The sequence below is a fragment of the Lytechinus variegatus genome, chromosome 3 (assembly GCF_018143015.1).
Source record: "Lytechinus variegatus isolate NC3 chromosome 3, Lvar_3.0, whole genome shotgun sequence".
NCBI classification, from domain to species: Eukaryota; Metazoa; Echinodermata; class Echinoidea; order Temnopleuroida; family Toxopneustidae; genus Lytechinus; species Lytechinus variegatus.
Window position 1 is genome coordinate 55,612,876 of NC_054742.1, and position 21,280 is coordinate 55,634,155.

A 21,280-nucleotide genomic window follows, 5' to 3' on the forward strand; every position below is an offset into this window, starting at 1 on the left:
AAATGCTTTGTGAGTACAAAAATATTAAATAACAAACCTTATTTCATTTTAAAATTAATAATAATTCTTCAAATTAACGGAGCTTCTTTCGTTGTTGGTGAAGCGAACTTCAGAATAAACCTTAATTCAGACATTTGGATTATTAAACGAACCTTTAGAATTATAACCTGTAGCCCTCATCAGATTTAGGAATGCTTGGCCAACTGGCTTTGTGCAGGTAAAGTTTATTAGAATGTCAGGATATAAAGGACTTATGTGGCTTAAATTAATGTACAATTGAATTTTCTTTCTTCTTTGTTATTTGCTATCTAGACCAATTTATCAATGTTATGTGGCAATATAAGATGTGTAGATTTTTTTCAATAAGATGTTGACTTGGACTGTACATAATTCTTTGGTAAATTAGAGATGGTGGTTAAGAAAATATGGTTATTTATTTCTTGTAATTTGGGTGTATTCTATCAGTGTATTATTCTACATTGTATTTAAGTGGGTGCTGAGATTGTATCAGACAGTTTTTGGAACTGTACTCCTGTTAAAACCAAGAAGGAATAAGAATGTACTTTGCTTGTTGTCACACTGTAAAAAATCTGGTGTTTATGTACCACCAGCCCGGAATCATATATGTCCACACGCACACCAGAGAAGTGTTAAACAACACCAGTTTGGTTTTGGTCTAACACCAGATAGGTGTTTATATGACATCAATTCATATCAAAACAGCATCGGTTTGATTCCAAACTGGTGTTGTTTCAATACTTCTCTGGTGTGGACATATATAGATTCTGGGCTGAGAAACCAGACATTTTGCAGTGCAGGTTTTATACATGTACTACCAGAAAACAAGATTTTATGATAAATGTTTGATGTTAATTTAAGATGGGTATTCGGTATGGTAAATTAATAGGAGAATTTATTGTCTATCATTGCTAATAGAATACAAGTGACATTGTAAATGATGATATAGAAGTTTGGATTCATATTTAGTCTTCTAATCGGTTGTAAAAATCAACTGTAGGGAAACAAACTATCATCATGTACCAAGATGTTATAAAGTTGAGAATAAATGTGCAAATTAGTTTTTCGTTTTTGTACCAGTTTGCTTTCCTATTCAAATCAATTTATTTTAGGGACCTTGTCATGTGCATATTCTGTGGGCATATCCATGATTGCATGAAAGAGGGGGCACAAAAAATGTGACATTTTTGGGGTCACTCAAACAAAAATTTGATATTTTCTTCATGATTTTTCTGACAAGCAAAATGTTCAAATTTGAATATATTAGTACGTCCATTTGTTATGGCAAGTTTAATATCATACCAATTGAAAGAGTTGTTGTTTTTAATCAATTATCATTTTAATTAATTCAATTTATTCAAATTCCATTCAATAAAAACACAAGATAAGATATCAGAGCCATGATTGGTAACAAAGCAATTAAACATACATAAATACAAAATGAAATTTGGTAGACTGCAAAAGACCAAAAGGTCTTGACGAGGCAGACCCCGAGTGCCATCATGTCAATACTTACATTGGCATATAGGTTAAAATGATGACCACTTATGTTTAATTTATCGAAATGGTATTTAGATTCTAGGCCACCTTTTTCTATTTTTCTTTTTGACAAAAATTCCATACCTGGCTTAAATATGAGATGAAAATATTGATAGTATATGAATGATGTGTAGTAATGAAGGCTAGCTCATAGGCATGGGAAAATCCCACTTGATCCTTTCTTGGATAAGGGTGTGTGTAGAATTGTGTTGGATATATGTCTTCTTCAGTAACAATGAATAATGAAATGACAATCAAGTAATGCTATCATATCTATTCATATTTCATAAATGAATATCAATTTCAGAATTAGATTTGCCTTCTGTATACCATTGTATATCATCGGTTTCTTAAATTATTTGTGAGATGATTGTCAACTTCTTGTCTTTATCTGGTTTTGAGTTGATTAGAATTCCTGTGAATATTTGATAACATGGCTGCTGAATGTTAGATATGCTCTTGAAATTTTAGGGAGAGGGTTGTTGATTTTTATTCCTAGATTATGCACATGGATGTTACTTGTAGATATAAGACTTCTTTTCAAACAAACTGCATTGGTTTAGTCCATAGTTTATGCATGAACTCTTTTTTTTTCTTGACATTTAAGTGAATTGACTAAAAATTGATCACCACATTTCAATCTCAAAAATACGCCACATGATCTTCCTTTATTATTTTTTCCCATTTTGCGGGGGGAGGTGGGAGAACGGGGCAATTTTTGAAATATGAATCTTAAAATCTATTCTTAAAAAAATAAGTCATCTTCAGTGCAAACTGTCAAAGTGTTTGAAGTCTAAACTGAATGAACATCAATATTTAGCAGTCTGTTAAACATAACCCTTTTGTCATTTTTTTGCAAATTTTGTGCATCTTCAATTCATATAGTTCTGGATCTGAATGATATTTTATTCATATTAATGGAATAGGAAGTGCATAAATGTTTTGTTGCTAGGTCAGGCATTTCCTGCATTGGTACACATTACATCATGCAACTTCTGATTTGAGAAATACATTCATAACAGATGTTCATACCAATCAACCCATTTAATTCCATTACACTGCATTACAAAATTACTCATGAACATAATATTTCAGAAATTTTTAATTGCATTCTTTTGTTTCCAGAGTTAAATTTGAACAAGGAAGGCTTCACCTGGGTGACTCTGAATGACTTTGAAATGTACGGCTATTTATGTGAAGTTAAGTTTGACCCAGAACATTGTCAAATAAGAATTGACTCAACTCTGAGTCAAATTAATGATTTGAATTAGTCACTTTGACTAGGAAAAGAATTGACTTGCAGCATTTTTAGTCAAATTTTGACTCGGCAAATATGTGAGTGTAATAATTTTTTTTTCAAGTTAAAAAAAGACTTGACGATTTGTGTGTTTCTGCTTTATTTATGAACCAATGCTTTACCCTACATTCTCTATATATTTAATCATTTTCAATAACCTTCGTACATTCCTTCCTAGTCTATGTGTGTATGCTTCATGTAGCTCAAGCATTTATGACGCACCCCTAAATCGAATGGACTATGCCACCTGATTGCATGGTGTGTTATTTAATTTAAGGTGTGATAGGTATGTTCCATTCTTTCTGGAGGGTTGATCCTGACTTTTGCCATTTACATATGAATATTAAATTGATATTGAATTTCATATCCATTGTTAATTTGTGTGTGTGTTTTTGACGGTCTCAGAGAGTTTAGGAGTTGATTATCAGCATGAATGAAAAATGTGAAGATGAGATGCGTAAAATAATGTAGCGAGAGTGAGGCTGAGCTTGTGGGGGAAGAGTGCTGGACAAAAGAAAGGAAATGGGCAATATCGGAAGAAAAAAAGGAGAGATAGATGGGGGGAGCTGGGGATTTTTGTGATGGTTGAGAGTGAAACTGGATAGTTTCCTAGAGATAACGGTATTGACTAGATCAACATTTCAAGTTTGATATGAGTGGGATACTAACATGAATGCATGTGTATAAATTTGTATTACATTAATTTTTGTTGTGATTATATGCCAGCAAGCATCCATGTATAATGTATGCATTTCTGTGTTTTATATATATGTTATGTACTTACAAAATACTATGTAAAAGCGCAAATTTCCATTGTTCATGTTTGGACATTAAAAACAACCTTATGAAACTGAAGATGGTACATTAATGTAGTTACTGTTAAAAGCATTTTTTTCATCCGATAGTCTGTTGATATTAGTTGTCTTGTACTGTCTCTTGTCTTGTCTTCTACGTCTTGTCATCCCCTCTCTCTGTTTTTTTTCCTGTCTTGCGCAACATATCCTTTACAACGAAGACCTCTTTGTGTGAAAAGCCTTGCATTTGTTCAGTTATTATGTTTCCGTCAATATGATTTCTTTTTCTCTTTTTCTTTCCTGTAATACATGCATGTACGCATAATAGTAAGTCGACTATAATTTCTTCTTTTCCAAGGGGGATCCATAATTTTACAAGCTTTGCTTTTTAGTGGATCCTCCTCATTTCCATATCCATTTATGCTCTATATTATACTGTTTTTTTACGAAGTAAGAATGCCCTTCTGTAAAATTGTATTTGATTTGTATTGTTTTATATTACTTTGTATTATGTTTTAAATGGAAATGAAATAAAAAGAATTGAATTGAATTGAATAAATATTTAGCCCCATCTCTTGGTTATGTTTCCATTTTTCTTAGAGAAGGACATTTATCTATCATAATCACGTATGTGGCTAGATAGATTTTCCATTGATGTATTCATCTTTGTATCAGCTCTTTCCACTTTGGCTTTGTAATTACTCTGTTGTATTCTTCCCTGTTAGATGCCCTGAATGCTTACCAAATTACAAGAGAGAATAATATTATTAAAAGATATAAGGATTTTTGCCATTTTTTCTTGTCCTAAATAGAGATAGATAACAACTATGTTTCACAAGTACCAGAAACCATGTTTCTTAAATCTCCGTACTTTCTCTTCGTGATCTTCAATCCAGTTATTATGGACTATCACAGGTTTTGCAGTTTGCTGCCTTCTCCACTCGTCATCAAAGTAAAGTTTTCCGTTCGGAAAGAGAGACGAATCAAGAACTTTGATCCTCAGATTCCCAAAGTTTTCTCCTATGAGTTGGTTTAACAATCTCTGATCAGGTACGTTATCCCTTGCCTTGTGGATTCGGCTAATCCATTCCCCGACGAACGCGCGCGATGCATTGGTCGCGCGGAAGAAGATGAACCCTGCGCAATAGACAACTTTCGGATTATGCAGATCTTCCTGAAGCACCACGTCGTAGTCGCCCTCGAGATGCGGGAACGGATCCGCAAGCCACACGGTGTCGACATCACTGAACAGTACATCCCTGCCCTTGGCTAGGAGCCTGTAGATGTACACAGGTCGCTTGTTGATGAGAACGTTGTACTCGTGCGAGAGGTAGGCCAGCGTCTTTTGCGGCGATGCGGCTCGTTGCGTCATGACGGCTGTCACGTTGGGATACCTCAGGAAAGTCCTGTAGGCCACTATGTCCTCAGAAATGGCGAGGATATTCGGACGGATTCCCAGGCGGCGGACACTTTCCAGCCAGTTCTCGGCGAAGTCCATGAACGCTTTGTTGCTTGTAATGAGGACGATTGGTCCGTCATTCGATATGTTGAGTTTGTACCGGATGTTGAACTGAACTGGTGATATCATCGGTGATGTCGTCAAATGAGTTGTTTCAGAGGCACTTGTTTTCTTCTTTGCAGGATGTTGCTTTTCTGGAACATGCAATGCTGTAATACAATGAAAATAAATTTCGACTCTACTTTTAAACGTATACATAAAAATATTTTTGTATTATGAGAAGAACAAAGAAAAGCACAACTTGTCACCCTCTTCAGCTAGTGATCAAGACTGAAAAATGAAATGAATTAATAATAAGTGTTTTCTTATTCGCCAGAGGTTGATTTTTAGGCAAATTCACAGTGGTGCAGTGCAATGGAAACAAATTCGAAATTATCTTTGAATGTCACCCTCATCCTTATCGCCCATCTTCATATACAAATTTATGATCAAATAGTCCCATTCTGATTTAGAAAATGTATTAATCAATTTAATGAGTTTGATTACGTGGTTGTCAAATCCTTCAAGCAATCGGTTTATGATAACCCTCCTGCAAATTGTAAATGTAATAATAAATTGGTAGTAGATCATTGTTGTTTGGAATTATATTCTAAGCACAGATTTTAATGATTCATGCCAACAACAATAATCATTATGTTTGTTAGGTTATGGAAAATGTACTGTACAAATCATATTATTGCAGAAGAAAACAATTAATCAAATTGATACAAACAAATATCACATCATGAGAAGAACCTTAAAGTAATTTGAAGTTCGTCAACATTTTCGTCACCCTTTTCGGTGATCAAGATCTAAAAAATATAAAGTTGATTTGGTTTTCTTTTTTGTTGGAAGTCTCTTTTCGAGAAATCGAAACTGCAATGGTGCAACGAAATAGAACCAAGTTCAACATTAATCTCGGAAAAATATTTCAAACACACGTTTTTATACCTTTAGACAAATGTTTTAAATAACGTACAATTTGAAATTCGTCAACAGTTTCGTCACCCCTTTTCGGCACAAACTATTTCGGTAATCAAGACCTCAAAAATGATGAATAAGTGAGTTTATCAGAAATGTCCATGGACTAAAAACTCTTTGTGTTCTCTTATTGTAACACAGATATCTTAAGAGTTGAAATGAATGATTTTCTGGGACTTAAAATATTTCATTTTTACTGTACAATGAAATCAGCTCGCTGATGGATGTTCCCTGAATTCATTAAAAAAAAATCAACTTTTGACAGTCTGATTTTGATGAGCATTTATCAATATTATTTTTAAACAATGTACTTACATTTCATCAATACATTAATTATCATTGCCTGGGACCTCGGGGAGGACATAAAGTAGTGAGTTCTCTTGATGTTTTCTTGCAATGAGTCATAATTTCTTCTTGGCAAACTTAAACCAACTTACCATGTAGTCTAAGAAAGATGTAGCCTAGCGCCATCAACGTCGAAAGTAAGATAGACGGAACACGTTTCCTGCGGCACCTTGATGAAAAAAAATGAAGCAAGTGAAAAAAGAAAGTTTTCTTTAAATAGTACAATTTTTGAATCGCCTCATCACTCACAAACAAACAGACAAAAACAGATTATACACGTAACGGCAGGGGAAACCTTTGTCCGACAAATGCAGGATACACCTGTTTACTACGAACATTCTAAAAACTCTTAAAATTATCTGCCAACATTGACAAACATAATATGTGGAAGATTGCTTTACTAAGACAGATGTATTATTCATTATGAACGGAACGTTTCAAATTTATCATTTTGCGAACAGCAGATCCAGATTAAAGTTCATGAGAGAAAACTTTTGAAAACCTTTGGAATGTATTTTGCAAGATTAAAATTGCATTTCTACTGCTTAAATTTCTACATCTTAAAATCATATGATATTAATTGGCATAGCATTTGTATCAGATTGTTGTTTAGAGGCTTTTAGAAGGGTGACAGAAGGCGCGTCATGTTGGAATTTAACCCATCTTAATCATATAACAATATCTTCAGTAAGATAAATCGATATAAGAGTAGTTTTAATCATTTTCCCCATTATCTTTCTTCTTTTCACGATCATTTCGCATGGAAAGATATATCACTACCCTTTCCTGAATTCAAAAAGTAATCGTAAATAAAGAGACGAAATACCGTCTCTTTAAAGTACATAATAGGACATTATTTACACAAATACATGTAATTCATATTTACCATCTCCTTATCATTGTGTCAATCTGGTGTTGATACTCGTCAGCTATTGAGGAACTCAATCCTAAAAATCATGAAAAAGAAATTGCATTAACGGAAATATCAAGACCTCAACTCATTTTCAGTTATTTTTTTATCGGTAATTTGAACACAGATTGTGATGCCATCTTTTAATGGAAATCCATTCCAAATTCTGAAAAAATATAGACTTTGTATACAAATCAACTAAGATCGAACTTAAAATTAAATAAACATTTACAAATTAGTGGATAAAGACTACCATGGTTAATGGGATACAGTGGAAGAATGTGAAGCTGAATGTTGAGGTATATAGTCCACAGAATTTATCAAAATGATGATAATAGATTATTGTGCCATGAAACTTTGAAGAAATATGATGTTGGGCTCACGTATTTTGGCTGAGAGTCGATAAAACAAAATTAAGTTAATACTTCGACATTAGCCATGTAACAAATAGCGTACCATCATTACCCAAAATTAAAAAAAAAATCATAAAATAGTATTCCAATCATTTTGTACTCCATATAAATTTAACAAATTCACTGTATATCTTGATTAAAGTATCGTCCCATGATGGAATTTGTTGATTGCAATCAGTTTAAAAACACATGATAAAACATGAATGGGCATCTCTTACCTGTACATCAATTTGATAGATGGTAGCACTTTTAGAAACGATAACTTGTTAGGGAGAAAAAATGCTCACTTCCAAAGTTCAAATATATCCATAACATTTTAAAGAAGTGCTGATATCATGCAGTCATTATACACCCAACGTATATCACGTATGAGGCTTGAAGAGCTTATAGATTACGTGTAAACCAAGAAAGTGGGTAGACTTGAGTACAAAAGAATAATAACAATGAAATATTGATTAGAAAAACTAGACCAGTGTTTGCTAGTCTTTCCCGAAGAAAGAAGTTTTACAACGGGTAAATTGACTTAAAGAAAGAGAGTAGGGTCATGCTGTAGAGACTAACGGGGGGGGGGGGGGGTAAGCTGTTGCACTTAGCTCTGATGTCTTTGAAGACGATAGGAATATAAGAACGAAAATCGTATAATAAACACTGATGTTTTAGTGACTATCTTTTCTTTGTTCCTGTTCATTTTGCTTTTGTTGTTTTGTTGTCTCGCCTGCATAGCAGAGCGAGACTATACATGCACAGATTTTCCGACGTCAACATTGAAATCTTAACCAAGGTTACGTTTTTGAAAATAATGTCATCATATAACTTAGAAAACATATTGACCTTTTTCATGAAACTTGACATAAGGTTAATCAATTATCATCGACCATCTTCTTGTTGTTGCTCTTGTTCTTTTTTCAATTTGCCGTCCTCCCCTCCTATACTCGTTATCCTCTTCTTTTTCTTTTCTCCATTTTCTGCCAAATACTATGCATTTTTCTCACGTCTAGCAAGAATTAAAGGTCAAGCCGACCCAAGAAAGATGTTTCTTTGAATAAATAAAGAAAATTTGGATGAAAAATGAGAAAGTTATGACATTTTAATGTTTCGCTTATTTCTTCCCAGCTATATATGTACAACTTTGTGACATGCAAATGAGAGATTCGATGATGACCCCACTGAATCTTTCTTTTTGTTTTGTTTTTGTTGTTGTTTTGAATTGTTTAATATTTTAATTTTTACATATTTGATAGCAATAAGGGGCAACTTGACAGAATCCTGTAATATCAAAACAATATAATTCCATATGTTTAAGGAAGGATAAAACTTTGTTTCACAAGACAAGTGGGAGAAAATCTGAATATTTCTTATTTCATGTAATGAAATACAAAAGAAATCGTGAGCGGTTGCAGCATCGGTCCCATAATTTGCGTACCAACCAGGATGTGCATTTAACTGTTTTGTAAAAATTAAAGGGATGCTCTGGGCTGAAGATATTTATATCTCAAAAATTCACAGAGCAAAATTCTGAAACTTTGATCAAAATCGGATAACAAATAACGAAGTTATTGAATCTTACAGATTTGCATTATTCCGGTGAAACAGTTCTAGGCATGTCTTCATGAATATTCATTAGGGGGGCTGATGTTCTTTTGTATTTCATTATATGAAATTCGGTTTATTAAACAAATTCTACCAAGACCTATAACAATTGAATTGGCAACTGATTAAGTGCAATAGTTATGTATTGCTGCAACTTATTTCATCACAATGGAGACACATCATTTACACAATCATGTATAAACAAAACAATTAAACAATCATGATTTCATGAAATAACATAAGAAAAAGGAAAGTGATGATGTGACATCATCAGCCCACCTAATGAATATTCATGACGACGCGAATATAATTGTTTTCACAAAATATTGCATATTTTAAAATTAAAAAACTTCGTTATTTCTTATTCAATTTTGATAAAATTATCATCCTTTTGCTCTGTGAACTATCCTTTGTTTATTTAGATACATAACATGAATAGATATCTTCATCCAGTCATTAACTTTCTGATTTTACATTCGAGCTTGATGAAATTTTGAGTGTTATGCTCGTTGGATTTTTCTCTTTTTATTTAAACCAGCTATTTGTTGGGGTGGATTTTGTCCTTAAAAAAATTATCGCCCAAAATGCGATCAGCTCTATGTATAAGAGATTGTCCGCAATTTGAATACAATACAATATCGTTTTAATATTCTATTTCGAAGGGAGATGAGAATGAAGAAATGTGTAAATTAAATAAATGAAGATGGTAGTGATTTTTTACATGATTACTAAGAAAGCATGAATGCTTGTAAGCAAGCAACCAGAGGACCGACGGAATAAGGTCCTCTCCTGGGGACCTGGTAATCAGGATTGATGCCTTGCCATTTACCAAAGGGCACCAGCACTCCAATTTGGAATCGAACCCGGGTCACCGGAATCCGAAAAGATTATGTGTAACTTAAAATTTGTGAATTGGCCTGAAATGTACAGGGTGTCTGAATCACAAAGTTTGATTTTCAAAAGTTGACGAAATGAAAAGGGAAGCGTTTTCAATTAACCAGGACCACACAGTTGTCGTGAAATTCGCTTTTATCTTATGTAAACCACTCCGCTCCAAATCGGGCCAATAAATTTCACTGGCCACCCTTAATAGGCATCTTAACAAGCCGAACATTAAACAAGGTTTTGTTCCCTAATGGATTTCGTTTTCACGTATCAATACAACATTTACTGCACTTTAGGAATTAAGTAAATACAAGATAAATCCTTGATAACGAATGTATTTTAAATCGCGTTGAATCCATAACAATATGACTGTCATAAATAAAAGTTTATTTAGAGAAATGTCATTATTTTCTGTAATATCAAAAACAAATCTATATTAATTAGATTTATACTAAATTATAGCACGTTTTGATATCTTCAGTATATCATTTATTGCTCTTAATGCTATCAATAGAAATCGCAAATCGTGTTATTTTGATTCTCCCTATACAAGCGTAGAGCTAACATATTTTAATTCCTTTCAAGTTTTTTTTATAAGGCAATCATCGTGAAAGGGAAGTTGTATACCATACTGATTAAAGACTTGTTTTATTTGTGCAGGGGTAATATGTTTTGAGGATACCTTATTATGGGGTAGTCTATGTGATGTAATACTAAAATGTGCCGATTGTTGATTTTTTTACCATGTAAATATAAGAAAGAATAACGTTTTCACTCATACTCACATTTTATTATTTTTTTTAATATATTCTGCAGTCGATTCTCCTTATTATGAAATCTACTTCTACTTGAGAAATAGACATTTATTCATTAAGTTCTTTTCAAGTAACTATATAGGCCTAACCATTTTCCTCTTGTTGCGCTGATAATACATTATTGTTGACAATATGAAGGGGATTAATGTATACCAAACTTATTAAAGTTTGGATATATTTGAGGTGCATGGAAAAGAGTTTTTGGGGATACCTTATTATATGCATATGTTAGAGGTCGCATTATGTGAAAAATCATGAATTGTGTATATTGTTGATTTTTCAAAAGTGTAATATGGGGGCATTTTTTCTGATTTTATTACTTTGCACAGTCTAAGATTACAATCGTGTGTGGTGCAAATTGAAACTTTTTATAAAACTTACTCCCTTCATCGTGTTTATAGACAAAATGTAGTAACCTTCACCATAAGGAGCAAGAAACCTTTTCGAGCGAACCCCCCCCCAAAAAAAAAAAGAGTGTTTCTATTTTGATAATTGAAGGGTATATTCTCTCTTAGTTTGTCCTGCACTTGGTAATTTCTTTTACATTCGATGAAATAGTGATGGAAGAAAGTGAGTATATAACCCCCCCACACACACATACCCACAATGACGGATCCGGGGAGGGTCGGGCCCTTGTCCCCTCCCTTTTGAGAGCCATAAAACAATTAGGAAAATGTCGTGAAGACCTTTTTTTTTGCTTGTCAATTTTTTCTGGACAAATCCCCCCTAGTGAAAAATCCTTGTTCCGCCCCTGCCCCTCCACCCCATCGCCACCCGCCACTCTATAATAGTTCGAGGTCTTTCAATGTAGAAGGGTGGGGTCTATATCATGTATATGGCGCGTCCTGTGTTGGTACTAGGCAGAAGTAAATATGAAGAAGGGATTCTGGCTGCAGCTGTGATGTCATTACGAAACGATAGTCTGATATCCACAAGTAGTAAAATCATCTGACTGAACTCTGAAGAAAACTTTCACCTGTATTAAAACCGATAAAGTTCCGGGAAAGCGAAGCGTGCGAGCAAAATTTTTACCCTTTAGATATGAATATCTAATTTTGTAATAGATTTTTACATCGAAAAGTATCATGTTTCACCCTTTCCCTCTTTTCTTTCATTTCATAATTTTTCTCGGACATTAAAGTCTTGGTGATTTATGGTCACAATCTCACATCTGTAAGCTAGTCCCTAACCCAATTGGGGCGCTGGCGTCGAGTTTTTTTATCCTTTTTTTTCTTGGCCCATTTTTAAAAGTGTATTTTTTGTGTTCGAAGGAGCAAAAAATGATGTGTGTAAGGATAGGAGCGCGTATGATTATGTTTGTGTGTGCGAGTGTTTTTTTTTATGAGATGTAGATAAAGTTTCATTTTCAGTCGGCTAAGGTTTGGATAATGAAAAAGGTGTTAGTCATGACATAATTAGAGTGAGCGAAGAAAACAATGGAAACCGAGAATTTTTAGCAATAATAACTAGTGTTTGTAATAAATGTGATAAATGTTGAGAGATTGCCTTTAAAGGTCATATATGGACAAGATATTAAAGGAAATTCAATGAGAATTATGATGCTGATTATAATTACTATTATTATATTTGTTGGTGGAGGGGTTAAGCAGCAGCTCCCCAACAACATAATGAGTACACGCCCGTGGGGGGGGGGCTTTCTTATTTTCTTCCATTTTTTTTTCTTGAAGCCATTGTGCTCATTATGTATCTGTTCCCCTTTTATTTCTATATAAAACTATAATAAAGTGTTTTTGCCAAGTCATCACCTCAGTTAATAATTTTTGGTAGACTTTACTTTTCGGTAAGAATCTAATTATCGGCAGTGGTAAGTTTGGTAGGCCATTGGTTGGTCTTGACAACGGAATCGAGGGGGAAATATCAAACAGGCGATGCATCCAAGATGTATACACACTTCATGGGGGATTACGAGGATGGGCTGAAAGGGTGGTGATGTTGTCTCAAATATTTAGGAGGGTCGTGGTGGACGTATTCCCTCTTGATATAAAAACTCGAGAGAACAAAAGAGTTTGTTTAAGGTGGTTGTATACAAGACGACGTCATCGGCATCTTGTAGCGCTTGAAAGGAAGGGCACTGGGACAAAGTTTGAATAATTGAGAGAGGAGGAAAGGGGTAAGGGTAAGAGAGAGAAAGAGAGATGTTCCGCTGTCGAAAGTTTGTTTCGAATAACTTTTCATTCGAATGATCGAGACGCGTTGTGTAAGGAAGTCGTTTTGGACGCTCCGCCTGCATGAGTTGAGCAAGTGCCCACGAAAGATGACGACGCATTTTTTAACATAGGAAATATGGAATTGATTATGGAGACTACATGAAATCTCGCAGGTAAAGCTCGAAGAAAACCTTGAATTTGAAAATGTTGAGTCGAAACCTATATCTGAAAACCGTGACTTAAAATAACAAACTCCATAACGTCTTTATTATTATATCAAAATTAAAACAAATAAACCATGCTAACCATGTAGTTATAATAACTCCATGGTTAAACCATAGAGCTATTACAGATAGCTCGATGACTCCATGATTAATTCTTATTTGTGTAAAAATGATATTGATGCCCACTTTGATCTTATCACACAGTGCACAAAATATTATAAAAATCCAGTGGTATCATGTTTCTATTTAAGTGTGACGTCATTGTCTGTAATTTATAAAACTATCTCTGTATGGCACCATGAAGATGATTGGCGTTTTGTAGTATATCATTGTACAGTCTTTAATTATTATTTTCATTATTACATGCGTTATATGATTTTTAGGATAATTATTGACTCAATTTTCTAATTGAAGCCTTTAAAATGAAAATAACTACATGCGATCTGATTTTTGTTTTCTTACAGAGACTAAATAGCGCTGGAAGGAATATTTTCGTCTTCAACCGTAAAACGCCACTACTTGCCATTCACGTAAGTGGTAGTGATTTCTACTTGATTAAATAGTTTATTAAGCTAGGCCACTGATTTTTGCTGCTCACATCGACCCCCCAGGGGTTGGGTTATCAACACTGTGGTTAGGATTCGAACCTGCGACCCTCTGATCTCATGAGTCAGAAGCACTTGATCACAAAAGTTATATCATTTATAGTATTTCAAAAATAAATGTTATTAAGAAATTACTTATGTATCATGATTATTGTTTTATCTAAATTTGACAGCATGACGAGACTCTTCAAGAGGTGGATTTCCCTTCTTCTTTGTCTCTTCCTTCCCACCATGATGATCTCTTATTTATATCACAAACACGGTGAGTTATTGTATGTAGTTGAATAATATATCCATCTTGACGTGAAAATATTTATAAGCTTAGTAGTGAAGGGTTGACGAAAATCAATAAAAGGGTAACATAGTTATGATTTTTTTTTCGAAAGTTAGAACAAAATTGTGACGTCACATGTCAGCAGGCCCGGTTGACTAGATCATGTCACGTGGGTTCCATGTATTTGATATTTTTAACGATTTTATGATGATGGGATATATTTTAGAAAAGAAACTTGAATGAATTAAAATATCTCGTTATTATATTGAATGTACTGCTGAAATAATTTACAATTTTTGGAATATAACACTTTATATACATTTCAATTTTCATGACTTATAATTGTTGGGCTTCTCGCATGTGATGTCACAAAATTAGAACGTTATTATGGACATTCTTCTTATCATCAATTTCGTCATTATTTGATTATCGATTTGAATACTATTATCATGACAGTTTTATCATAATTTATTAATTATCATATTCACTATAACAAGTACCCGCTGATTAAGTTGTCGAAGTAGCAACGAGAGTAACATTTTTTATAAATGAAAGAGCGGAGAAGAAAGAAGATCACACTGGCAATTAAGAAAAGTCAAGAAAAAACCCAGACTGAATTAGATGAAAAGACGTTCATATGATTATTTCAAAACGATTTATTATTTGCTTCTCTACGTATGCAGGGATATTGCAAAGGAAAATCGAAAACACCCTTCAAAGCCACCAGCGCCTGTATCCTAAATCATTCGAACCCGACGAGTCATCGAGATCTATATGGGAAACTATTGTAATTCCAACACCAATCTATCGCGTCGAGAGAGATCTAAACGAATTATGGTCCCCGACGGCAATATCGAGGTTAACGTCCAAGGAAGTCAAGCGAGTCAGTCCGACAACGAAGAAAATGGTCACCAAAGCGGTAGCAAAAGAAGACAAAGCCGAGTAGCAGGAGAGGGACACGCAGAGGGAGGAGACACTGGTCGACGGACCCGAAAGAAGTGTTATCGTTGCTATAGGAAATGATGAGACCAGGACAAAGAAGCCATCGAAAGTAACCAAGAAGCGTCCAAGTAGACGACCTCGAAGATCAAACAAAAGACCACCTGTGAAACAAAAAGAACTCCGTGAAAAAATTGCTGCAGAAACGCCTGTGAAATCCGTCAGAGGCTTGGAGAAAGTTGATGCTAACGGCGAGGTGACCCAGACTTCTGCCCCTGTAGACAAGACTCATTCTGTGGACAACCATGAGGAAGATTTGAAAGAACCAGAGAAGGGCGGTGGTCCGGCTCCTGTATCACTTGTTAAATTATTTGATACCGTAAGAACAACTTTACCTACAACAAGGATCCTTCAAACAATCACTCAGACACAAAGCATTACAGAAGTACCCAACTTCCCTGATGCTAATCTGACAAATAAAGTGACCAACATTTCTCTTGATAATAAAGTGACAAATGAGACGAACTTTAGCGGATTGATAGAGAAACCCGTCCAAGAAAAACCTTCAGAACAGAAAATACATACTGCACCAGCTGCCCCTTCCCAACGAAAGTCCAAGAAAAAGAAAGTAAAAGTGAAGAAACCTAGTGCAGCAATCGTTGATCAAGTTGTGAACAAAGAACAAAAGCTAAATCTATCGATACCGGATAGTGGGGTTGAAAAGAGTAAAAATGAGACTGAAACTAAGGATAGTGTAGATCTGACGATGCATGAGCAGAAAGAAAACAGTGTACCCGAGAAACCCCCATCCAAGAAAGAAAGCTCTAAGAAAAAACGGGATCGTAAATCAAAGAAGTCCAAACGAAAGTCTCATTCAGATGATTTGAGTGTTGTACCAGTGACGTTACCTCTCAAGTTCAACCTAATTGACCCAAAGACACATTCACCTGTGATTCTGGCATCTACGAACAAGGCTTTCATGAACTTCACTGACAATTGGCTGGAGAGTGTGAAGCGTTCGGGTATCCGATCAGGGGTGACCCTGGTAGCTGAGGATCGTGAGGCGTTCAACTACCTGAACAACAGGACAGACATCGAGCTCAATGTCGTTCTCAATGACGTATCGGAGTCACCAGGAGAGCGGCTTCAGTTCGACTCACCCGCCTACAAGCAGCTAGTCAACAAGCGACCCAGCTACATCCTTCAGATACTGTCCAGTGGACGTGATGTCCTGTTCTCCGACGTGGACATCGTTTGGCTCAAGAACCCGTTGCCGTACTTCACTAACGACACCAATGACATATGGCTGCAGGAGGACCGTCACGAACCCACGGTGTACTGTGCAGGATTCACCTTCTATCGGTCCACACCTGCAACCATCGCGCTTGTGACGGAGTGGGTGCAGACTCTGGCCTTGCACCCCACCTACCCCGATCAGAGGGTCCTCAATGGTCTCCTCAGGAAGAAACGATGGCAGGGGGATGCGATCAAGAAATCCGTCATGGATTCGAGACTGTTTCCGAGTGGGCATCTTTTCTTCGACCCGCAATGGCGCGAGGCTAATAAGGACAGTGAACAGGTGATGGTTCATAATAACTGGATTGTTGGGCATGATCGTAAGGTGGAACGCTTCAAGGATGAAGGGTTTTGGTATCTATAGGATGAACTAAGCCGAAGAGGGGCCTCCTTTTTTAACAGGGGCCCTGCTTCACTTGTTTCACTAAGAGTGTGAACAACATTGCCATTGTCTGGCAATATTAACCATCATAGTAACAGGGCTCAGCAGTCAATCACAAATCAAAGTTTCCATGATGGATAACAAAATGACAAAGTTACCACAATTGTAAGTCTTCACGAAACGAATCTCTGGACTCAAAATGGAGGCCAAAGTGACCATCTTGACCGTATTGTGTAATTAAAACTTAGTGAACATGTTGAAGAGCGATAAAGGGTTATTATTTCTGAAGTGACTAACGCAAAGCCAGAATCAGAATTTGACTGAAAGTAATAGCACTTCTTCTTAATAATCCGTGGAACATTTCTGCTTGGTTAACCCATATTCTCTAACTTACAAGTTAAACTTGCAAGTTGTTGTACTTCACAATATTTGTAATGGTTTATGTATGCATACAAAGGCAGTTTTAATCACCGTTTCAAGTAGATGTTTTAATAAATTTTCATTGCAATTCGTCTGTTACTATTTTTTACTACCAAGTAATTTCTTTTTATATTTGCTTTGTTTATTCAAGTGCACGTATGTATTAGTCAGTTTACAATTCAACGCACTTTACCATTAATAGGACACAGATACTTGTATTCCATACATTTGCCAGATATTAATGATATTTGCTGTGACACTACACACCAAAGCTGTTAAATTGACAGATCTACGGATAGAAAATAACACATTGTACTAGTAATTAGGGGAAAACTACACTTTTATCTTCAGTTTTTACAGGTCAGTCAGAAACAATTGTGTAGAATATAATACTACATTATACCGCTACTACTAGCACTATCCTAATTTTCTTTTCTACTCTTAATCTTTCTCCTACAACCTCACATCTGTTGCTGCTGCTGCTGCTACTACTACTACTACTACTACTACTACTACTACTACTACTACTACTACTACTTCTAATACTACTACTACTTCTAACACTAATTATCCTACTACAACTTATGCTAAACTTTCATCATCACTTTACCCGCCACTACCCCACTGTTGAGGCACTTCGAAGTTCGTATATCACTTTTTGATGGCGCCATCTCGCAGTTTCACACACTTAAAATGTTGGGCAACATACTGTCCACTGTGTTGGGTAGTGTATGTTGGTAAAAAAAAATATATGTATTCTGGGCAGTTACTCTCCAATTGAGCAAATTTACTACCCAATTATTAGTTTTTGTTACCCAGTTTGGGCAGATGTTAACTAATAGTTGTGTGGATAGTATGTTGCCCAGGGTTGGTTAAAAGTTGGGCATTTTTTGCCCAACTATTTTAAGAGTACATGCAAATGGGCAGAATAATATGGAGTTGATATGACGGAGTCAAAAGTTCCGATGTCGTCACAAATCTATTTGTTCACACGATTAAATTAACGTTTAACACTTGGGATTTATACAAAAGGTCAATAGGAAAGTATCTGGGAGGTACCGACAAAGAGAATTGTATAGGCCTGTTTTAATCCCAAATATACTTCAAAGAAAAAAATAACGTTAAGGAGAAAGAGGGAAGAAGAGAAAGTAAGAAAGATAGAAATAAATCAAGAAAAGAAGAAAGAGAGTAATAAAGAGAGAACGAAAGAAAGAACGAAAGATGAAAACATGAAGAATTGAAGGAATGTCGTAGGAAGAAATGAATATAGAAAGAAAGAAATAAAGAAAGAGAGATATATAACTAGATAGATAGATAGATACATATAAATAAAGGGGGAAAAGACAAGAGTAATGTGAAATAAGGAGTGAAAAAGAAGAGAGGGGATAGAAAGAGAGGAGGAGAAAAGGGGAATTTGAAAAGTCGGATAAACTTTTTGCAAAACTTTTTCAAATCTTATTAAAACGAGTATGACAAAAGCTTGATTAGGCTAAAACATTGATTAACAATACTACAAAACATGACAATTTTAATTAATATAATTAATTATTTTAATATAAATAAGTTTTATTTTCTTTGAAATGGCACATTTCTCCCGTGGCATTATCTTGCTTTAGCTTACCATAATTTTCATAATAGACTTACAACATTTTTAAGAGTGGCTCGTGAATATGATTTTTCATAACGACGTGATTTAACAACTTGATCTTGTTATAACAAAAAAAAACGTTGGAAATGATGCAAACATATATTGCAAACACATATATCACCCTAACCCATTATTATATCAGATGTTAGAAAATCCCAGCTTGTATGTTATTTCAGACATTATCAAAAGGTCTAAGAATGTTATACACATATTTTTGTAAGCGTTTTGATAACATTCGTAGATTGTACTTTTCATTTAAAACTTTATATTTTCTCCAAAATTATCTTATTTTTGTCAAAATTATTCAACTATTGATATATAAAAATATCTCAACAATGTTTCCAAGAAAGCAAACAAACATTTGAATAAAAACAAATATAATTACTTAATATAATACAACATAAATATTTACTTAACCATGATAAGCCATTCGTTTTTACATTTTTAATTTTTTGTTAACCTTTAGCTACCATTATTATGACTTTTGATGATTTTTTTTGTAAACTAGGATATACCATAGTGAACTTGTAACATTCTATCATGTTGACAATGAAATACTAGTTTAAACATGTCCAAATATGACTTACATTTGATAAAAAGAAAAATTCTAATATCATGAATACTAGTATTATGGTATTTCATTCACTATCCATTGAACAAACTTATACTAGACCCCCATTAAAATTCAATATAAATGCAATTAGCTTTAACGAAATAAAATGATCTGTTAAAACCACCATCTTCCATTTTCATTCTTACCCTTTTCGTAATTTTAAACCAAATTTCAGATAAAATCGTGTTTTTTGTCGTTTTCCAAGTAGCATTTTCAAAATTCAGCTTTCAGGGGGGCGTTTCACGAAAGGACTTGTCGGACGATTTATCCGACAAGTTCCATTTTATCCGACAGTTACCATAGGAATAGTGCCTCTCAGCCAATCAAAATCATGGAAAGATGTCAGATCTGACAACTTGTCGGATGAAAACATTGATGAAACGCTCCCCAGGTCATTGTTTTTTTTTTTTTTTTTTACCACCTTTACTAATTAAATTTCACTGCCGCGTCAAATTATCCATATTGCACCAAACTTGAAATATAGGAAAAAAATATCATTTCAAAAATGAAAATTCAGATTAGTACTTCTTCCCTTTTGCTTGTCTTTTTCTTTTTCTTGAAAATATTATGGAACCTAACTTTTAAAAAAATATTCCATATTTTCTGAAAAATATAAAAAGAACGATGTTCTTTGTCGTTAGTGTATATTTCTCGAAATCGCATATGACCCCGTCTTGAATGCTGAACACAACAAATAGAGTTTACTGGACAATGCTTAGGTTACATTTTGGGTTTAAAATTGACTCTCATAATCATAATAAAGTTTTTATCATATTTTACCTGTTCATTTGATAAAAATCCGTGCATGTTCTCAATGTCCTTAAAGTCCACCCCAATAAAAGTTGATTTGAACAAAAAGAGAAAAATCCAACAAGCATGACACTGAAATTTTCATCAAAATCGGATGTAAAATAAGAAAGCTATTGCATTTAAAGATTCACTAAATTTCACAAAACAGTTATATGCACATCCGGTCGGTATGCAAATGAGATGTCATCCACTCACTAATTCAAGTTTAAAATATCATAACTTTCTTATTTTTACATCCGATTTTGATGAAATTTTCAGCAATATGCTCATTAGATTTTTCTATATATATATATATATATATATAATATATATATATATATATATATATATATATATATATTATATATATATATATATATATTTTTTTTTTTTTGGGGGGGTGGGCTTAACTTTTAAGCATGTAATACATTACACCATGCCTCTCTGACCGTCCATATCCATTATGTTTGAATCTATAATGCAATAACTTAAAAGGTGTCTTTAAAATATATTATTTTGGAATCTTGCAAAAAAATACAAGTACAAATGAAATACTATTGAAATATGGAAGTATCAATAAAGAAAAAAATATGAAAAGAACGTTACATTTTCTATTGCTTATTATCATCTCGCCAAGCGTCACTTTGTCTTCTTGCACACATATTAAAATTCTTCTTCGGTGTAAGTACGAGTATCGACCGTATTAATAAGACCAATTCTTCTATTGTTTATGTTAGTCCATTTCGGCAGCAGCTTATTTTAAAGATACGATGTGGAAATGAGCAATACAGTATTTATTTCCCACAAAAAAGCGCTTTGGGACGGTTTTACTGCATG

General features: G+C 34.4%; 1 protein-coding gene and 1 pseudogene across 1 annotated transcript; one reads left to right on the top strand and one right to left on the bottom strand.

The window, feature by feature from the left end:
• Positions 1–4,145: 4,145 nt before the first annotated feature.
• LOC121411421 (UDP-D-xylose:L-fucose alpha-1,3-D-xylosyltransferase-like) lies at positions 4,146–8,186 on the bottom strand. The gene is made up of 4 exons (XM_041604149.1): positions 8,014–8,186; positions 7,359–7,419; positions 6,565–6,641; positions 4,146–5,316 (listed from the first exon to the last, which is right to left on the bottom strand). The coding sequence occupies exons 2-4, from the start codon at positions 7,370–7,372 to the stop codon at positions 4,481–4,483; spliced, it is 927 nt and encodes a 308-aa protein (XP_041460083.1). The 5' UTR covers positions 7,373–7,419; positions 8,014–8,186; the 3' UTR covers positions 4,146–4,480.
• Positions 8,187–12,912: 4,726 nt separating this feature from the next.
• LOC121412076 lies at positions 12,913–17,027 on the top strand (annotated as a pseudogene).
• The last annotated feature ends 4,253 nt before the right edge of the window (positions 17,028–21,280 follow it).